This window comes from Erinaceus europaeus, chromosome 13 (assembly GCF_950295315.1).
Source record: "Erinaceus europaeus chromosome 13, mEriEur2.1, whole genome shotgun sequence".
Taxonomy (NCBI): Eukaryota; Metazoa; Chordata; class Mammalia; order Eulipotyphla; family Erinaceidae; genus Erinaceus; species Erinaceus europaeus.
This window is the reverse complement of record NC_080174.1, coordinates 52,378,255-52,397,632: the sequence shown is the minus strand read 5'-3', so window position 1 is coordinate 52,397,632 and position 19,378 is coordinate 52,378,255. Positions and strand designations below refer to the sequence as shown.

Below are 19,378 nucleotides of genomic sequence, written 5' to 3'. Positions count from 1 at the left end.
TTTTTCCTACCACTGTCAGAATACAAGACTTTGTATAGTATATCTTGTTTTACTGTGCAGCTACGAAAGATGTATCAAAATATTACTATTTTCATTATACCAAATCAAAGTGAACAGACCCCAAGAATACAAAGATGAATAAATAAAATACAATCTGGTCCTTAATAAACTCTTGTACTAGCAATTAAGGCAAAACAAGTATAGAGGTATAATACTACACAAAAAGTAGCACTACAAATGAGGTGTAAACAAAATGCTATGGTAATTTATATAAGGAGACAATTCATAATTGAAACAGAGAGGTTAGGGATGACAGAATAGAAGAGTTTGAGTTAGTTGCCGTGTAGGAAATATTTAACAAGCACAAAAAAAGGTAGAAAATGACATGCAAGCAGTATAGCAGCAAGAGAAAAGGAAGGCACAACAGAAAGAAATATATATTTAAGAATGAAACTGGAGTTAAAAGTATAAGTGCCCTGAACAAAAGGTTCAAGAAGAGCCTCAAGAAATTTCTTTAACATAAAGCAGTAAATAACCAGAAAGAAAAACCTTCCCTAATTTGGGCTAATTGGTGGGACAGCAGTTTGAATTAGTGCTTACAGCACAAAGAAGTTAAATCCAACTTCAGCTTCCAATGGTCAACCAAAGAAAATGAACAGGTGATTCAAGTATCTTGCCTTCTCATCAAAATATTGCAAGCAGGGGAGGGAGAAATGAGGTTTAGAGCTATGTTTCAACCATCTATACCATTATCAAAAGTTACTGGGAGAAATTCAGTCACTCTGTAAAGAACAAGGATAAAAGAAAAAATGACAAGCTTATAATGAATTTAACTATTCATACTTCTCTTAGCATCAGAATAAAAGCTACATAACTACCAATACTATGCTATTTATTGTGCTTTATGGCTCTATTTAAACAATTATTACCTGCTTTATCAAAAAAACTGCTTTTCAACCTTGAGTCCAACTCTTTATGGGGTTTATCCAACCGTTTTTCACGTTCGTAAGTTAGATCTCTATTTTTCTCCTTTCCAGAAAATGTCTCTTTGCTGTTTTCTCTTACTAGACTAAAATCTTTCCGTATTGATTTAAAGACAGAAACCTGATCAAACTGCTTAGGAAAGTCTTTTTTTAATTTATTTTGAATTTGTATTTCATTTTCATTGTCTGATTCATGCTGTGTAACTCTTCTCTCTACTTCCAAGCTATCATCAGTATGAATTGAAGAAACAAGATTGTCCTTTGAGCTAAAATCCTGTTCATCCTCATTGTCACTACCAACGACTGGAATTCCTGCAAGATCCCCAGAGTTCAAAAAATAATCATCTTCATCCAGCAATGAATTTTCAGATCCTGTTTGATTCGGCATTCCATAAGACATGCTGTCAAGGGTAGGAGTTAAGTTGTGGTCTATATCTTCTGACATTTCTGTATCCATGACACCACCACCTTAAAAAGTAAAATACTGTTTAGACAAACGATAGTGCTAATGATGAGCACATTTATAAGGTCTGTCTGGTTTTTATCCCAAATAGATGTAATCCCCTTTTCAGACAAAATGTAGATAACATTACCATCAGTTTCTTGTTAGCACATAGGTGTGACAGAAACAACTTCTCCTGACAGAGAAGGAAAAAGTAACCTAAGTTTTGAGAATCAGATTAGGGGAGGGGAAAAAAAGGGATATAGAAAAAGAAATGAATACCGGGGTCCAGGTGGTGGCACACTTGGTTGAGCACACATGCTACAAAGCACAAGAACCTGGGATCAAGCCCCAGGCCCCTGCCTACAGGAGGAAAACTTTGCAAATGGTGAAACAGGGCTGCAGGTATCTCTCCTATCAACCCCTTCCCTCTAGATTTCTGGCTGTCTCTATCCAATAAATAAATGTAATTAAAAAATTTTAAATGAATACCAATTTCAGAATCAGCCATATCTGTATTGAAATGATAACAAGATCAATGAAAATCTATGTGGTTCTGCAAAGTATAAATACTCAACATGCATAGTTAGCTTGTGGTAACAACTAGGAATAGCAACACACAAGATTTATCTAGGAAGTCGGGTGGTAGCACAGAGGGTTAAGCGCACGTGGCGCAAAGCGCAAGGAGCAGTATAAGGATCCGGTTCGAGCCCCCCCGACTCCTGGAGTCGCTTCACAGGCAGTGAAGCAGGTCTGCAGGTGTCTGTCTTTCTCTCCCCCTCTTTGTCTTCCCCTCCTCTCTCCATTTCTCTCTGTCCTATCCAAGAACGATGACATCAATAATAACTACAACAATAAAACAAGGACAACAAAAGGGAATGTTCAACATATATTTTTAAGTTATAAAAGAAAAAAAATCTATCTAACACTGTGAGTGACACAAAGAAAGAATCTGTTATTTACCAGAGCACTGCTCTGCTCTGGATTATGGTGGTTCGGGGGATTGAACACGGGCCTTGGAGGCTCAGGCATGAGAGTCTTTTGCATACCATTAAACAATCTATGTGACCCCACTGAAGGAAATATAAAAGTTGTAATTATAGTGTCTGAAGCTCAACTGGTAATGCATTTGAATTTTCATGCCTAAAGTTTCCAGTTCAATCCTCAGTACCACACATATAGCAGTGATGTTCTGATTCCTTTCTGGTATGTTCATTCACTCACTCTGTGTCTCATTTTAGGTTCTCTCTCATATGTTCCTTGAGAAGCTAAGATTCAACCCAGGTCTCTGATCTCATAGGTCCAATTGTGTAGTAATTCTAATAAACACAGCATCTAACGTATTCAAGGATAAGTATTAAAACAGAGAAATAAAATTTATTCCATCAGAATTTTTTAAAATTTTTTTATATTCATTTATTTTCCCTTTTGTTACCCTTGTTTTTTTAATTGTTGTAGTTATTGTTGTTATTGCTGTTGTCGTTGTTAGATAGGACAGAGAGAAATGGAGAGAGGAGGGGAAGACAGAGAGGGGGAGAGAAAGATAGACACCTGCAGACCTGCTTCACCGCCTGTGAAGCGACTCCCCTGCAGGTGGGGAGACAGGGCTCGAACCAACCGGGATCCTTATGCCGGTCCTTGCGCTTAGCGCCACATGGGCTTAACCCGCTATGCTACCGACAGACTCCCCAAGAAAATTTTTTTTAAAAAAATTATCTATTGTGGGGGTTGCATTGGATCGACCTTCTCGTGGTGCATCCCGTGAGTACCCATTCATTGGGGAAACTGACGATCCTTCCTAGCCAACTGAATCCACATGGATCCCAGTCACTTTCAAAGCCAGCAACAAGCAGCTCCTGACAGCTTTGCTGTTGACTGGCTACGGATGAAGGGCAAACGCTAGAAGAAGAATCTACTGTGGGAGTCGGGAGGTGGCGCAGTGGGTTAAGCGCACGTGGCGCAAAGCGCAGGGACCGGCGTAAGGATCCCGGTTCGAGCCTCCGGCTCCCCACCTGCAGGGGAGTCGCTTCACGGGCGGTGAAGCAGGTCTGCAGGTGTCTGTCTTTCTCTCCCCTCTCTCTCTGTCTTCCCCTCCTCTCTCCATTTCTCTCTGTCCTATCCAACAACAAAAAAAAGCAACGTCAACAATGGCAATAATAACCGCAATGAGGCGGCAACAACTAGGGCAACAAAAAGGGGGGAAAACGGCCTCCAGGAGCGGTGGATTCACGGTGCAGGCACCGAGCCCAGCAATAACCCTGGAGGGAAAAAAAAAAAATTATCTACTGTCTGAAATGACATGCCCAAGTTTCTCCAATTAAATAAATTTTAAAAATGCCATCCAAGTCTATAATTCTATTGTGCTCAACCATATTTTTTCATAAACTAGAAGAAAAGTCTATTTAGTGTTTGTTTCTACTTTATCTCACAAACATCAATCCCTAAAACAACGCAGCCCAATTCCCATCTGCCCACTGGAACTACACTCATCAAGATAATCAATAACCTAATAGTCAAATCCAATTTTTTTTTTTGTTTTTGTGAACTCTTCTGTGTTATCAACTTCAGGGTTGGTTTCTTTTGACATTGTTACTTCTTTGTAACTTTCTAACTAGTCTATCAATTTATTTCACAATTCATTCTATACTTTTTTTTTTTTGCTCCATCCATGTGCTCAGTATGAGTTTCTCTCCAAGACTTAAGTTCCCTTCTCAATTTACACAATCAAAATATTTTGTCCAAACGGAAACAGATTTTCTGTTGACTTCCTTTATCCCAAGATTTAGATTTTTTCTTTCTTCAATTATTTCTATTCCCCTACTTTATTTACTTCTTTTTTACTTTATTTATTTGATAGGACAGAGAGAAATTGAAAGGGAGGGGAGACAGAAAGGGACAGAGACAGAGACACCTTCAGCACTGCTTCACCACTCCCTGCAGGTGGGGGCTAGGGGCTAGAACTTGAGTCCTTATGCATGGTACTACATTCACTTAACTGGTGCACCACCACACAGCCCAAGATATAGATTTTTATAGGAGCTGCTAGCTTCTAAAGATCAGGCTGCCTAGGGACCTTTAATGTACCATCTCTAAAACAAAACATAGGCTTATTTAAAGTATATTCTTCATATATATTATTTAATTATTATTAGCACTGCTCAGCTCTGGTTTATAGTGGTGTGGGGGATTGAACCTGGGAATTCAGAGCCTCAGGCACAAGAGTCTCTTTGCATAACCATTATGGGATCTACTCCCTATTTTCCTCACCTAACAACATCACCAAAGCAACAGTATGCTCAAAACAGAAGAGAAAAATCACTCCAGCACTTCTTTCCCTGCACAGATTTTGTCAACTGCACTTAATTTCAATTAAATCATCTTCATTTGGCAGCATTCCAACACCCCACATATCTTCCTGTTAAGATACTAATTCACTCTATATGGATCTCTCCAAAACTATCACATTTTTACAGTTTCTACCTCCAAACCATATTTAACTGGTCCAAAAGCAGGCAAACTGAAACTGGAAAAAAAAAAAAAAAAAATCACAGAATGAAGTAGACTGAAAGGATTACTGACATCAGAACCCGTTTTCCTTTATTATTTAAGTCCAGATGAACCTTTCATGTAGCCAATTCTTCACATTATTCCCTGGATGCCAGGATTCATGATAAATTAACTTTTCTGTAATTAGGTTTCAGATAAATTAGTTGTAAATGAGTAATAATTGATAGAAGAAAGTGAAAGCTTTTTTATCCGAGGGTGGTGCACCTGGTTACGTGCTCACATTACAATGCATACAGACCCAGGTTCAAGCTCCTGGTGCCCACCTGCAGGGGGTAAGCTTCATGAGTGCTGAAGCAAGGCTGCAGATGTCTTGTCTTTCTCCATCTCTATCTCCCATTCCCCTTAATTTTTTTATATTTATTTATTTTCCCTTTTTTGTTGCCCTTGTTGTTGTAGTTATTGTTGTTATTGATGCCATCATTACTGGATAGGATAGAGAGAAATGGAGAGAGGAGGGGAAGACAGAGAGAGAGGGGAGAGAAAGACAGACACCTGCAGACCTGCTTCACCCATTGTGAAGTGACTCCCCTGCAGGTGGGGAGCCGGGGCTCGAACTAGGATCCTTAGGCCAGTCCTTCCACTTGGCGCCACGTGCGCTTAACCCGCTGGGTTACCGCCTGACTCCCTCCTCTTAATTTGTCTCTATGCAATAATAATAAAAAAAACTTTTACTTATCTTTATTTTTATCTATTGTATAGACTGCCAGAAATTGATAAGGGGGTGAGAAAGGGAAAGACATAGAGACACCTGAAACATTGTTTCACCACTGGCAAAGCATTCCCCCTACAGGTGGGGACCAGGGGCTTGAACCTGGGTCCTTGCACATTATAACATGTGTTCAACCAGGTGCACCACCATCTGGCCCCAAATATTTTTTTAAAAGCCTTTTTCAAGATGCTTTTCTCCAGAATTATATTTCTAAACTACAAGTCACTATCTTCCCTTCAAATTATTCAGTAGCTACCCAGTGCTTAAGTTCATCCACTTCACAGATACTAAGAAATCACTTTTGGGGGAGTCGGGCTGTAGCACAGAGGGTTAAGCGCAGGTGGCGCAAAGCATAAGGATCGGCATAAGGATCCCCGGCTCCCCACCTGCAGGGGAGTCGCTTCACAGGAGGTGAAGCAGGTCTGCAGGTGTCTATCTTAATCTCCTCCTCTCTGTCTTCCCCTCCTCTCTCCATTTCTCTCTGTCCTATCCAACAACGACAACAACAATAATAACTACAACAATAAAACAAGGGCAACAAAAGGGAATAAATAAAATAAATATTAAAAAAAAAAGAAATCACTTTTGGGGGGTCGGGCAGTGGCGCAGTGGGTTAAGCGCATGTGGCACAAAGCGCCCCCGGCTCCCCACCTGCAGGGGAGTCGCTTCAAAGGCAGTGAAGCAGGTCTGCAGGTGTCTACCTTTCTCTCCCCCTCTGTCTTCCCCTCACCTCTCCATTTCTCTCTGTCCTATCCAACAACGAACAACGTCAACAATGGCAATAATAATAACCACAACGAGGCTACAACAAGGGCAACAAAAGGGGGGGGGGAAATGGCCTCCAGGAGCAGTGGATTCATGGTGCAGGCACTGAGCCCAGCAATAACCCTGGAGGGAAGAAAAAAAAAAAATCACTTTTGGTGTGGTCTGGGATGTAGATAAAGCATTAGACTCTAAAGCGTGAGATCCTGAGTTCAATCCCTAGCAGCACATGTACCAGAGTGATGTCTGGTTCCTTCTCTTTCTCCTCTTATCTTATTCATGAATAAATCTTAAAAAGGAAAAAAAGAAATCAGTTTTGTGGTGTTCTGGGAGGTGGTGCAATGGCTAAAGCACTGGACTTTCTTTTTTTAATTTTTTTTTTTTATGAGAAAGATAGGAGGAGAGAGAAAGAACCAGACATCACTCTGGCACATATGCTGCCAGGGATCAAACTCGGGACCTCATGCTTGAGAGTCCAAAGCTTTACCACTGCTCCTGGACCACAGCACTAGATTTTCAAGCAGGAGATCCTGAGTTCAATCCCCAGCAGCACATGTACCAGAGTGATGTCTGGTTCCTTCTCTTTCTCCTCTTATCTTATTCATGAATAAATCTTAAAAAGGAGAACAAGAAGTCACTTTTGTGGTGGTCTGGGAAGTTGCGCAGTGGATAAAGCACTGGACTCCCAAGCAGGAGATACTGAGTTCAATCCCCAGCAGCACATGTGCAAGAGTGATGTCTGGTTTTTTTCTCTCTCTTCCTATCTTTCTCATTAATAGACTGTGTAATAAGTATACTAAGCTCTAGGGATAAAATTATGAAAAGACAGTATGAATCTTTCTCACAGGCATGGACAAAATGTAGAAAATAAATATTTTCTACTCTAATAATCAATTCAAATAACAAATACTAAAATTATAGGGATGTGGGGCTGAGCAGTGAGTGACACATTCAATTTAACACACATTATGCAAAGCACAAGAACCCAGGTTCAAGCCTCCAGTCCCCACACATATGGAGGAAGTGATGAAGCAATGTTGCAAGTCTCTCTTTCCCTACCTCCCTCCTTCGTCAGCCCCTTTCCTCTCAATTTCTCTTTGTCCTATAAAATAAAAAGAAGAAGCTAGCAAAGGAGAAAGAGAAATAATAATAATATATAATTTTAAGAAATGTATACAACTTTCACATAGCACACCACAGAAGGGGTGCACAATAATGTGAATATTCAAACATTCTATGAGTTTGAAAGTCTCCATACCAACAGAACTAGTTATAGAGAGAGAAAAAAAAAAAGATGTTAAGACATACACAAGGACGAGGCTAGATAGCGTAATAGTTATACAAGGAGCCTCTAAAGTCTGAGGCTCAATAGTCTCAGAATCAATCTTCCACACAGCCATAAACCAGAGCTGAGCAGTGCTCTGATTATAATAATAATAATAATAATACTGCTTAGAGTAACTGATGCATACTATCTCTGCCTGGCATGATTTCATAGCTAGACAGAGACACTTGGCCTCAGACATCTTGGTTAAACTTTGGTGTTTAATGTAAATGATTTGTATAACAAGGTAATCTTTTTTTTTTTTTGTCCTCCTCCAGGGTTATTGCTGGGCTCAGTGCCTGCACCATGAATCCACAGCTCCTGGAGGCCAATTTTTTCCCCCTTTTGTTGCCCTTGTTGTAGCTTCATTGTGGCTATTATTATTGCCCTTGTTGACACAATTCGTTGTTGGATAGGACAGAGAGAAATGGAGAGAGGAGGAGAAGACAGAGAAGGGGAGAGAAAGATAGACACCTGCAGACCTGCTTCATCGCCTGTGAAGCGACTCCCCTGCAGGTGGGGAGCCAGGGGCTCAAACCGGGATCCTCATGCCGGTCCCTGCGCTTTGCGCCACATGCGCTTAACCCACTGCGCCACCGCCTGACCCCCGGTAATCTTTTTTAAAAGAAAAAAAAAAGACACAAAAATATAGTGTAACAAATCTAACAGGCTATAGTCAACTAAAGATTAGGGTGGGTGGGGAAGTCACTTCACAGGCGGTAATACAGCAGGTCTGTAAGTGTCTCTCTCCCTGTCTCTGTCTTCCCCTCCTCTCTCCATTTCTCTTTGTCCTATCCAACAACAACAATATCCATAACAACAACAACTACAACAGCAATATAAAAAAACAAGGGGGGGGAGGAGACAGCATAATGGTTATGCAAACATACTCTCATGCCTGAGGCTCCTAAATCCCAGGTTCAGTCCCCTCGTACCACCGTAAGCCAGAGCTGAGCAGTGCTCTGGTGTTTCTCTCTCTGTGTGTCTCTCTCTGAATCTCTCTCAAAATATAAATAAAATATTTTTTAAATTAAAAAAATAAAAACCAAGGGTAACAAAAGGGAAAATAAATATTTAAAAATTAAAAAAAAAAGATTAGGGTGACAGCCTTCTTTATAAACTATTATAAGAGATCAAAACATTTTATATCAGAAAGGATAATTTCCCTAAATGGATAAAGATATGCCTCTTGTAGTTCCATAAAGACACAAACCAGTGGTTCGCGAGGTAGCAGTGATAAAGCTTTGGACCCAAACATGAGGTCCTGAGTTCGATCCCCAGCAGCACATGTGCCAGAGTGATGTCTGGTTCTTTCTCTCTCCTATCTTTCTCATAAATAAATGAAAATCATTAAAAAAAAAAAAAAGACACAAACCAAAATATCTAAGTAAAAGCAAAATGTGGGCTAGGGAGCCAACACAGTGGTTGTGCAAAGAACCATGCATGCCTGAGGCACCAAAGGTTCAGGGTTCAATCCCCAGCACCACTATAAGCCAGAACTGGGCAGTGCTGTTTAAAATTAAAGAGTGTGTGTGTGTGTGTGTGTGTGTGTGTGTGTGTGTACAAATATATGCAAACTGTTTGAACCAGTATTTTCACACAAAAAGAAACACTTAAACCTTGCTCATAAGTGAAATGCAAATTAGTAATGAAATGAGATACCATGTTCACAGAGCTAACTGATAATGTGAAAGAACTTGGTAATAACCTGACAGCTATATTCAGGTCAAAGTTGCCTAAAGCCAAAACATATGTAACATAAGTGTTTTATGGGCTACAAATCTGAAGTAAAACAATTTTTGTGTAGGGTTCAGGGACTAGTATACTGACTAGAGCCTACACAATACCATAGGAGTGGACCTGGGTTCAAGTCCTGATCTCCAAGAAGCAGGGGGAAGTTCACTGTGGTTAAACAGGGCTGCAGGTATCTTTCTGTTTCTCTCCCTATCTCTCTCCCTGTTTCTGTCTCTCAGAAAGAGGAAGACAGAAAAAGGAGAAGAAAAGGACCACCAGGATAGCCCTGGTGGCAAAAAGAAGACTAGTCAAGAAATGAGACAGAAATTTGGATCCTGTGACCGGGGAGGTGGAGTATAAGTGTTGGATTCTCAGGCATGAGATCTCAAGTTTAACTCAGAGAACTGAAGAGTAATGCTCTGACTATCCCCCTCTACCTCTCTTCGCATAAATGAACTTAAATATAAATCTGGAACATTTTTATTGCTATACTTTCTTATTAAATATTTATTCATTTATTTATTAAAGAGAGAGAAAGACAGAGTATCTCCTCTATCATCCAGGGCTACTGCTGAGTCTTAGTGGCTGCAGGAGGAATCTTACTATTCCCAGTGACCCCCATGCTCTCTTGTTCTTAACCTTTCTTTGACAGAGAAACAGGGTGGGTGGAGAGAGAGGCTGCATTGTTTTTTTTCCCCAGCAAGGGGGTTAGAGGGCGCTTGAACCCAGGCTCTTATGTATACCACCACTATCACCCCAAAATTGTTTTAATAACTCACTCAGAATGACAATAAGAAATTGGGTAAGTCCAGAACAAATCTTCTCAAGACAGTCAATTTGACATGTATATTATTTTGAACTAAAAGTAATTAAGACCCAACAAACTCAGGAACAAACTTAACCTCACCCTTAACTACCTAGAATAATTTAAATAGGGAACCCTGCCCAGAATTATAGTTATTACAAGAAACAGCTTTTTATGGCCTATCTGCATAGTAGAGCAAACATCTACTTAAAGAAAACTTGCTCTTATTGTCCTGTGGATTACACTCCACCCTTTGAAATCTTAGGCCCCTATCTAACCCTTGGTTCAAGATAACTCATAAAGTGAACCAACTCATAAAATAAACCGGGTGAAAAAAATAAAACAAAATAAAATAAAATAAAAAACGGGTGGTAGCACAGTGGCTAGAGCACTGAACTGAAAATCATAAGATCCTGAGTTCATACCCCAGCATCACATGTTCCAGAATGATGCTCTGGTTATCGCTCATAAATAAATAAACAGGGGAGTCAGGTGGTAGCGCAGAAGGTTAAGCGCAGGTGACGCAAAGCACAAGGACCGGCCTATGGATCCCAGTTCGAGCCCCTGGCTCCCCACCACAGGTGGTGAAGCAGGTCTGCAGGTGTCTATCTTTCTCTCCCCCGTCTTCCCCTCCTCTCTCCATTTCTCTGTCCTACCCAACAACGACATCAACAACAATAATAACTACAACAATAAAACAAGGGCAACAAAAAGGAATAAATAAAATAAAATAAACAGCTTTTTAAAGAAAAATATGACTTATAAAACCTATTTCTTTCTGTCTTTGGGCCCCCTCATATCTGTGTGAGCTCCCAATAATAATACAAAATCCAATTTACATTTTGTCGATCTGTCTTATGTTGGTTTAATGGTTAAAGCAACCAAAATAATCTTGAAGGAAAAAGGATGAGTTTTCCTCACCTTCCTAACACATCAAGAAACATTTATAAACAAACAAATCTCAGTATAATATATTCCTAGAAATACTTCAAAAACTTAAAAAAAAGATATCAACTACCATTTTGACAATATACGAATACATAATCACGTCATTATCCTTCATACCTAAATACAATATTTTATTAAAATAAATACAAAACCTTATAATAATTATATCACAATTAAAATTTTAAAGTACCTCTTGATAATTGTGTTTCTGTTGCACAATAATGCATGAGGATAAATGAACTCAAGATCACTTCTCAATGGTCACTTGGCACCAGAATCTCCTGGTAAACTTTTTGGAAACAGATTCTTGAGTTCAGTGCTTGACAGGTGGTACCCAATAATTTATTTCTAACATACCCCCGGGGGGCTAATAAAAATACTACTTATTCACAAACTAGGATTTCAGGTGTTTTTATGAAACAGACATAAACTGTAGACAATAAATCACTATGCTCAAAGATTAAAAGCAATTTATCAAACTGTAGATAGTTGAATTTCTTACACAAATCTTCCACCAAATGGTCAACCTTCTGAATTGTCTCCCAGCAAAGATGAATCACCAGCCACAGATGAACCATTTACGTAAATTGGATCAATCACCTACCAGGACTGTTTCTGTTAAGTTCTAATAAAGATAAATAAAGTTTCTCAGGAAGACTATCATTTCTTCCTTTCATAGCTTTAACTGGGGTTTCACAGGTCTAGGTCATTTTCAGAGAAAAGAGGGGTAAAGACACACAGCACTGAAGTATAGCAACTCCCATCCTTCTTGCCAATCCCCAGAGTACTTAAGTTGTGTGGTGTCAGGACTTAAACTCAGAGCTAAAGCACTTGCTCTACAGAGTAAAATGTCTTCTGGCCCTTATCGGGTTTTTTGAAATGTGCAAGTTTTGAACTTCAATGGTATGTATCACTGATGATATATCTGTGTTTGTGTTCTAATAAGAAGTCTCATGGTAATGAATATTTCTACTTTTTTTCTTCCTACTGTCTTTCCCATTTTAGTCTTAATGACTAAAGGTTTAGCATTCATATTTTATATGTATTGTAAAGGTCAAATTTTTTTCATGTTTGGATATCTAGTTGTATCAGCACCGTTTACTGAGATGGATTTGACTGGTTTAGCTTGGTACTTTGTTCATTTGGTTGTTTTTTTTAGGTTGTTTTTTTTTTTCCTCCTCCAGGGTTATTGCTGCATCATGAATCCACCGCTCCTGGAGGCCATTTTCCCCCCTTTTGTTGCCCTTGTTGTAGCTTCGTTGTGGTTATTATTATTGCCCTTGTTGACGCAATTCGTTGTTGGATAGGACAGAGAGAAATGGAGAGAGGAGGGGAAGACAGAGAAGGGGAGAGAAAGATAGACACCTGCAGACCTGCTTCATCGCCTGTGAAGCGACTCCCCTGCAGGTGGGGAGCCGGGGGCTCAAACCGGGATCCTTACGCCGGTCCCTGCGCTTTGCGCCACATGCGCTTAACCCACTGCGCCACTGCCCAACCCCCATTTTTTTTTAGGTTTTTTATATTTTATTTATTCACTCCCTTTTGTTGCCCTTGTTTTATTGTTGTAGTTATTATTGTTTTTACTGATGTCGTTGTTGTCAGATAGGACAGAGAGAAATAGAGACGGGGAAGGCAAGAAATGGGGAGAGACATGCTTCACCGCTTGTGAAGCAACTCCTGTGCAGATGGACTCAAACCAGGATCCTTATGGCAGTCCCTGTGTTTTATGCCACCTACGCTTAATCCGCTGCATTACTGCCTGACTCCCCAGCCTGGCACCTTGTTGAAAATATACTGATTTGTGTGTTTGGATCTATTTCTGTACTATTCTACTCCATGGATATGTATGTTCATCCTTAGGTTAATACTACTTTTTTTTTTTTCACTTTTCTTTTTGACAAGAAAGAGTAATTGAGAGGGAAGAAAGAGATGAGGACAGCAAGAAAGAAAGACCTGCAGATCTGATTAACACTGCTCATAAAACTTCCCCCTGCAGGTGGAGAATATGTTATCTTCATTGGTATTTTTTAAAATATTTATTTATTTTCCCTTTTGCTGCCTTTGTTTTTTATTGTTGTTGTTATTGATGTCATCATTGTGAGATAGGACAGAAAGAAATGAAGAGAGGAGGGGAAGACAGAAAGGGGGAGAGAAAGATAGACACCTGCAGACCTGCTTCACCACCTGTGAAGCAACCCCCCTGCAGGTGGGGATCTGGGGGCTCGAACTGGGATCCTTCCAATGGTCTTTGCACTTTGTGATCTTCATTGGTTTTATATTATATATCAAAAGCATATTTTTCAATGTCCTCTTGCTATTCTAGATCTTTTGCAGTTCAAGCAATTTCTAGAAGCATCCTGCTGGCGTTTTCACTGGAATTATGTTAAGGCTCAAAAATTAGTGTTTTCCCACAAAGAAGGCATAGCTAAATGTTAGTACTGGTATTGGAACAAAAACAGGCACACAGACCAGTGGAACAGAATTGAAAGCCCAGAACTAAGCCCTCACACCTATGGACATCTAATCTTTGATAAGGGAGCCCAAAGTATTAAATGGAGGAAGGAGGTTCTCTCTTCAATAAATGTTGCTGGGAAAACTGGGTTGAAACATGCAGAAGAATGAAACTGAACCACCATATCTCACCAGAAACAAAAATCAACTCCAAATGGATCAAGGAACTAGATGTTAGACCAGAAGCTATCAAATACTTAGAGGAAAATATTGGTGGAACACTTTCCCACCTGAATCTCAAGGATATCTTTGATGAAACAAACCTTGTTTTGCAAGGAAGACTAAAGCAGAAACAAACCAATGGGACTATATCAAATTGAAAAGCTTCTGCACAGCCTAAGAAACTATCACACAAACAAAGAAACCCCTCACAGAATGGGAGATCTTCACATGCCATACATCAGACAGAGACTAGTAATCAAAATATACAAAGAGTTAAGCAAACATAGCAACAAAAAAGCAAATGACCCTATCCAAAAATGGGCAGAGGATATGAAGAGAACATTCACTACAGAAGAGATCTAAAAGGCTAAAAAACATGAAAAATTGCTCCAGGTCGCTGATTGTCAGAGAAGTGCAAATAAAGACATTGAGATACCACCTCACTCCTGTGAGAATGACATACATTCTCACAGCAGCAACAAATGCTGGAGAGGTTGTGGGGACAGAGGAACCCTTCTGCACTGCTGGTGGGACTATAAATTGGTCCAGCCTCTGTGGAAAGCAGTCTGGAGAACTCTCACAAGACTAGACATGGACCTTCTATATGACCCAGTAATTCTTCTCCTGGGGATATACCCCAAGGACTCCATAACACGCAACCAAAAAGATATGTGTACACCTATGTAGCACAATAGTAGCACAATTCATAATAGCTAAAACCTGGAAGCAACCCAGGTGCCCAACAACAGATGAGTGGCTGAGAAAGCTGTGGTATATATACACAATGTAATACTACACAGCTATTAAGAACAATGAACCCACCTTGTCTGACCCATCTTGGATGGAGCTAGAAGGAATTCTGTTAAGTGAGCTAACCAGAAAGATACAGATGAGTATGGGGTGATCCCACACATAAATAGAAGTTGAGAAAGAAGAACAGAAAGGGAAACTCAAAGCAGGATCTGAATAAATCTGTAGTAGGGCACTAAAGTAAAAACCCTGGGTGGAGGGTGAGGGTGGATGTTCAGCTTCATGGGGGGGAGGGAGGGGATATGGGATGGGGACACAGTCTTTTGGTGGTGGGAATGGTGTTTATGTACACTCCTATTAATTTGTGGTCATATAAATCACTATTTAATGTGAGAGGGGAAAAACTGACTATCTCAAACTTCTTTTGTTTATTTATTTTTTATTTAAGAAAGGATAAATTAACAAAACCATAGGGTAGGAGGGGGTACAACTCCACACAATTCCCACCACCCAATCTCCATATCCCACCCCCTCCCCTGATAGCTTTCCCATTCTCTATCCCTCTGGGAGCATAGACCCAGGGTCATTGTGGGTTGCAGAAGGTGGAAGGTCTGGCTTCTGTAATTGTTTCCCCGCCGAACATGGACGTTGACTGGTCAATCCATACTCCCAGTCTGCCTCTCTCTTTCCCTAGTAGGGTGGGTCTCTGGGGAAGCAGAGCTCCAGGACACATTGGTGGGGTCTCAAGCACAGACCTGTGTTAAAGCACAGACTGAGTCTTTTTAATACATAGGCTGAGTCTTTGATATGTTGACTCTCTTAAAAGCTTAGTCCAGGAAGAACAAACGCAACCGATGGCGTAACTATATGCAAATGTCAAAGGACATAAAATATGGTGATGGTGTGTATGATACAGCAAATCCTAACAAAGGGATTTTTCAAAGTCAACCCAATTGCCAAACAATGTGATTACTGAAATAACTATCTATTAGGAGTCGGGTGGTGGCGCGGCAGGTTAAGCGCACATGGCACAAAGTGCAAGGACCGGTGTAAGAATTCCAGTCCGAGCCCCCGGCTTCCCACCTGCAGGGGAGTCACTTCACAGGCGATGAAGCAGGTCAGCAGGTATCTATCTTTCTCTACCCCCTCTACCCTCCCCTCCTCTCTCCACTTCTCTCTGTCCTATCCAACAATGACAACAATAAGTACAACAATAAAACAACAAAAGGGAATAAATATTAAACAAAAAAGATTTTAAAAAGAAAGAAGTATCTATTGTCTTCTTAAATCCTAAGATAACAGGAATCTCCGCTTCCTCTACAGAGCCTTTGTTTCTCCCAGTCCTGGAACCTCTGGGGTGGGGCTCACTTCCCTGAATGCTTCTATCATGTCATACCAAATGATATTGCATCTGCCAATTCCAACCTAATCAATGCAACAAGTACCATCTCAGCATGCTTCACCTCAGACTGTGTACAGAGACATCAGGCATGGATTGCCAACCCTTTACCCTCATCACTCGGGTGAGACCTTTCTTTTCATGGTATTCTCTAATTCCATTCCAGGAGGTTCACTTCCTAACAAAGTCCCAAAGGGGAAAAAAAAAAAAGTCAAGTGATTTCCCACAAAGAAGGCATAGCTAGATGTTAGCGAAAGGTTATTTATAGTTAAGTAGGGGAACCGAAGATGCTGATTTCTTCACTTATTGCTAATCAGAAAACTTCAACTGATTTAAAATTACCCCGCTAAGAGAAACTATTAATTAGGTATTAAACTATTAATTAGGTATTAGGTATGAAATCCAGCATAAATAATGATTCCCCTAATGGAGGGAATTCTCCCCTCTTGATCAGACTCTCAACCAGTTTTGATCAGAAGTATATGACACTGGTGCTCTCCTAGATATTACCACTACTTAAAGCATTTACTGGTTTCCTATAAAGTAGTCACAGGTCAATAAGATGATGACTTAAGGTTCATCATCAGGTTTTTGGTTTTTTTTTTGCCTCCACGGTTATTGCTGGGGCTCAGTACCTGCACTATGAATCCACTGCTCCTGGAGACCATTTTTCCCATTTTGTTGGCCTTGTTGTTTATCATTGTTGTTATTATCGTTGTTATCGCTTTCACTGTTGTTGGACAGGACAGAGAGAAATTGAGAGAGGACGAGAAGATAGAGGGGGAGAGAAAGATAACTGTAGACCTGAACCTGGATCCTTAGGCCAGTCCTTGTGCTTAACCCTCTGTGCTACTGCCTGGACGGTCCCCTGTTTTGTTTTTCAACCAGAGCAGTCCTCAGCTCTGGCTTATGGTGGTGCTGGGAGTAAACCTGGGACCTTCAGAGCCTCAAGCTTGAGGGTCTGTTTACGTAATCATTTTGCTATCTCCCCAGCCTCATGTTCACATCTTTTAAGGGGAACTATTCTTTTTTTAAGATTTTATTTATTATATATATTTATTTATTCCCTTTTGTTGTCCTTGTTGTTTTGTTGCTGTAGTTATTATTGACGTCGTCGTTGTTGGATAGGACAGAGAGAAATGGGAAGAGGAGGGGAAGACAGAGAGGGAGAGAGAAAGATAGAGACACCTGCAGACCTGTTTCACCACCCGTGAAACGACTCCCCTCCAGGTGGAGAGCCGGGGGATCAAACTGGGATCCTTATACCGATCTTCGCGTTACCACCCAACTCCCTTTTATTTATTAATGAGAAAGATAGGAGGAGAAAGAACCAGACATCACTCTGGCATATGTGATGCAAGAGGACTGAACTCAGGACTTCCTGCTTGAGAGTTCAAAGTTTTGTCACTGCACCACCTCCCAGACCACTAAGGGAAACTATTCTTTCTCTGAGGCACCAGTCATGGGTTTGACGGTCAGCAGACAGACAGGCCAGGCATTGAAGCTTCCTCCATGTGGTAAACCTGAAGCTCCAACTTGAGTTGTGCACTTGGTAAAATTAGCCAGTTCCCAAGGTGAAGAGTCCCACTGATCCCTTAAATTTGCTTTTTGCTTTTTTTTTTAAACCAGAGCACTGTTCAGCTCTGGCTTATGATGATGCGACGGATCAAACTTTGGAGGGATCAGACTTTGGAGCCTCAGACTTAAATTAAGAGTCTGTCTGCATAACCACTATGCTATCTACCCTCTGCCTTAAATTTGATTTTTATATATAATTTTTTCAACTTCAACATCACTTTATTGAGAAAATGTTGATTTACAGGGTTGTCATCATGTAAATACAAGATAGACGTCAGTACACTTCAGCCTCCACCAGACCACTGTCTTCCTCCAACAGCTAGACAAACCCAGAGCATTAGATTCCCTAGGCTCCCTTAGGACCCCTCTCCTCCCACTCCACCCCCACCTCCACCCGTTACTCCATCCCTGATTCTACTATAATAGACCACAGCATTACCCCTTGCTTTGTTTCATAGGTACCACATATGAGTGAGCTTACCTAATGTTTGTCCTTCTTTCTGGCTTCTTTCATGAACATGATTCACTCCAGTTTCATCAATGTTGTAGTAAGAGAAAAATGCCATTTCTTACAGCTGTGTAATATTCCACTGTGTATAACATACCTATAACTTCCGTAAACACTTATCTGTTGTTGGACACTTGGGTTAGTTGGAAACTTGGTGTTTTTTCATGCTATTACCAATAACATTCCCATAAACACAGGTGTACATGGACCTCTTTGGTAAGCATTTCAAAATCCTCTGGATAGATGCCTAGAAGAGATATCATCTCTTCTATATATATGGCAGGTCCTTTTTCTAACTTTCTAATAAACCACAGTACTGCTCAGTTCTGGTTTATGGTGGTATCTGGGTTGAATCTGGAACCTCAGACCCATAGATAATAAAAGCTTTCTGCTTAACCATTATGCAATCTCCCCTGCCAATGGGTCCATTTTAAATGTTCTGAGGAATTGCCAAACTATTTTCCACAGGAGGAGCACCTACAGTATAAAAGGGTTTCTTTCTCTCAGTATACTCAACAGCACTTATTTCTGTTTTTTGATGTAGGTCATTCATTCAGGATTGATGTAAGTCATTCACTCTGGGCTTCCTGGTATCTCACTGTTTTCTGGATTTGCATTTCTTTGATAGCCAATGACTGGGCAGTTTTTCACATTCCTGATGGCCTTCTGCTTATCTTCACTGATGAAGTCTGTTAGATTAGCCCTTTGATGTAAGGGATATAGTATCTCCTTTATACAACAGGAAGACAGGTTTTGGTAATGATTCCTTTTGCTATGCAAAAACATTCAGATTTGATGTAATCCCATTAGTTTAATTTTGCTTTTGTTTTCCTTACTAGAGGACTCTGATATTTGGAAAGCAGCATCACAGTATGACATTTAAATCTGCTTTGAGTTGACTTTTGCACATGGTGACAAGTAGTGGTATTTTGCTCTTCTGCATGTGGCTACTCAATTACCCCAACACCATCTACTGAAGAGACTCTCTTCCATTTAATGTTCTGGACAACCTTATTGTAAATAACAGTCCATCTGTACAAAGGATTATTTCTGGCTTCTAAATTCTATTACATCGATCTGAGAGTCTATTTTTTATTCCAGTACCACAGCTTTTATTACTAGTGCTCTGTAGTATAGTTTTTAGTCAGGAAGCATGTCTTCATTCATATTCTTTTTTACTCAAAACTTGCTTTTCT

General features: G+C 40.3%; 1 protein-coding gene across 9 annotated transcripts in view; it reads right to left on the bottom strand.

Moving 5' to 3' along the window:
* Nucleotides 1-19,378, bottom strand: part of ZMYM4 (zinc finger MYM-type containing 4) — a 155,999-nt gene that overhangs the window by 86,524 nt on the left and 50,097 nt on the right. For 5 of the 9 annotated variants that reach the window (XM_060205861.1, XM_060205862.1, XM_060205860.1 and 2 more), the window contains one exon: nt 930-1,451. The exons of the other annotated variants lie outside the window; for them this stretch is intronic. In XM_060205861.1, coding sequence (XP_060061844.1) covers nt 930-1,440 — 511 coding nt within the window. In that variant the 5' untranslated portion in view covers nt 1,441-1,451. The remainder of the gene's footprint in view (nt 1-929; nt 1,452-19,378) is intronic. 9 annotated transcript variants of the gene reach the window in all.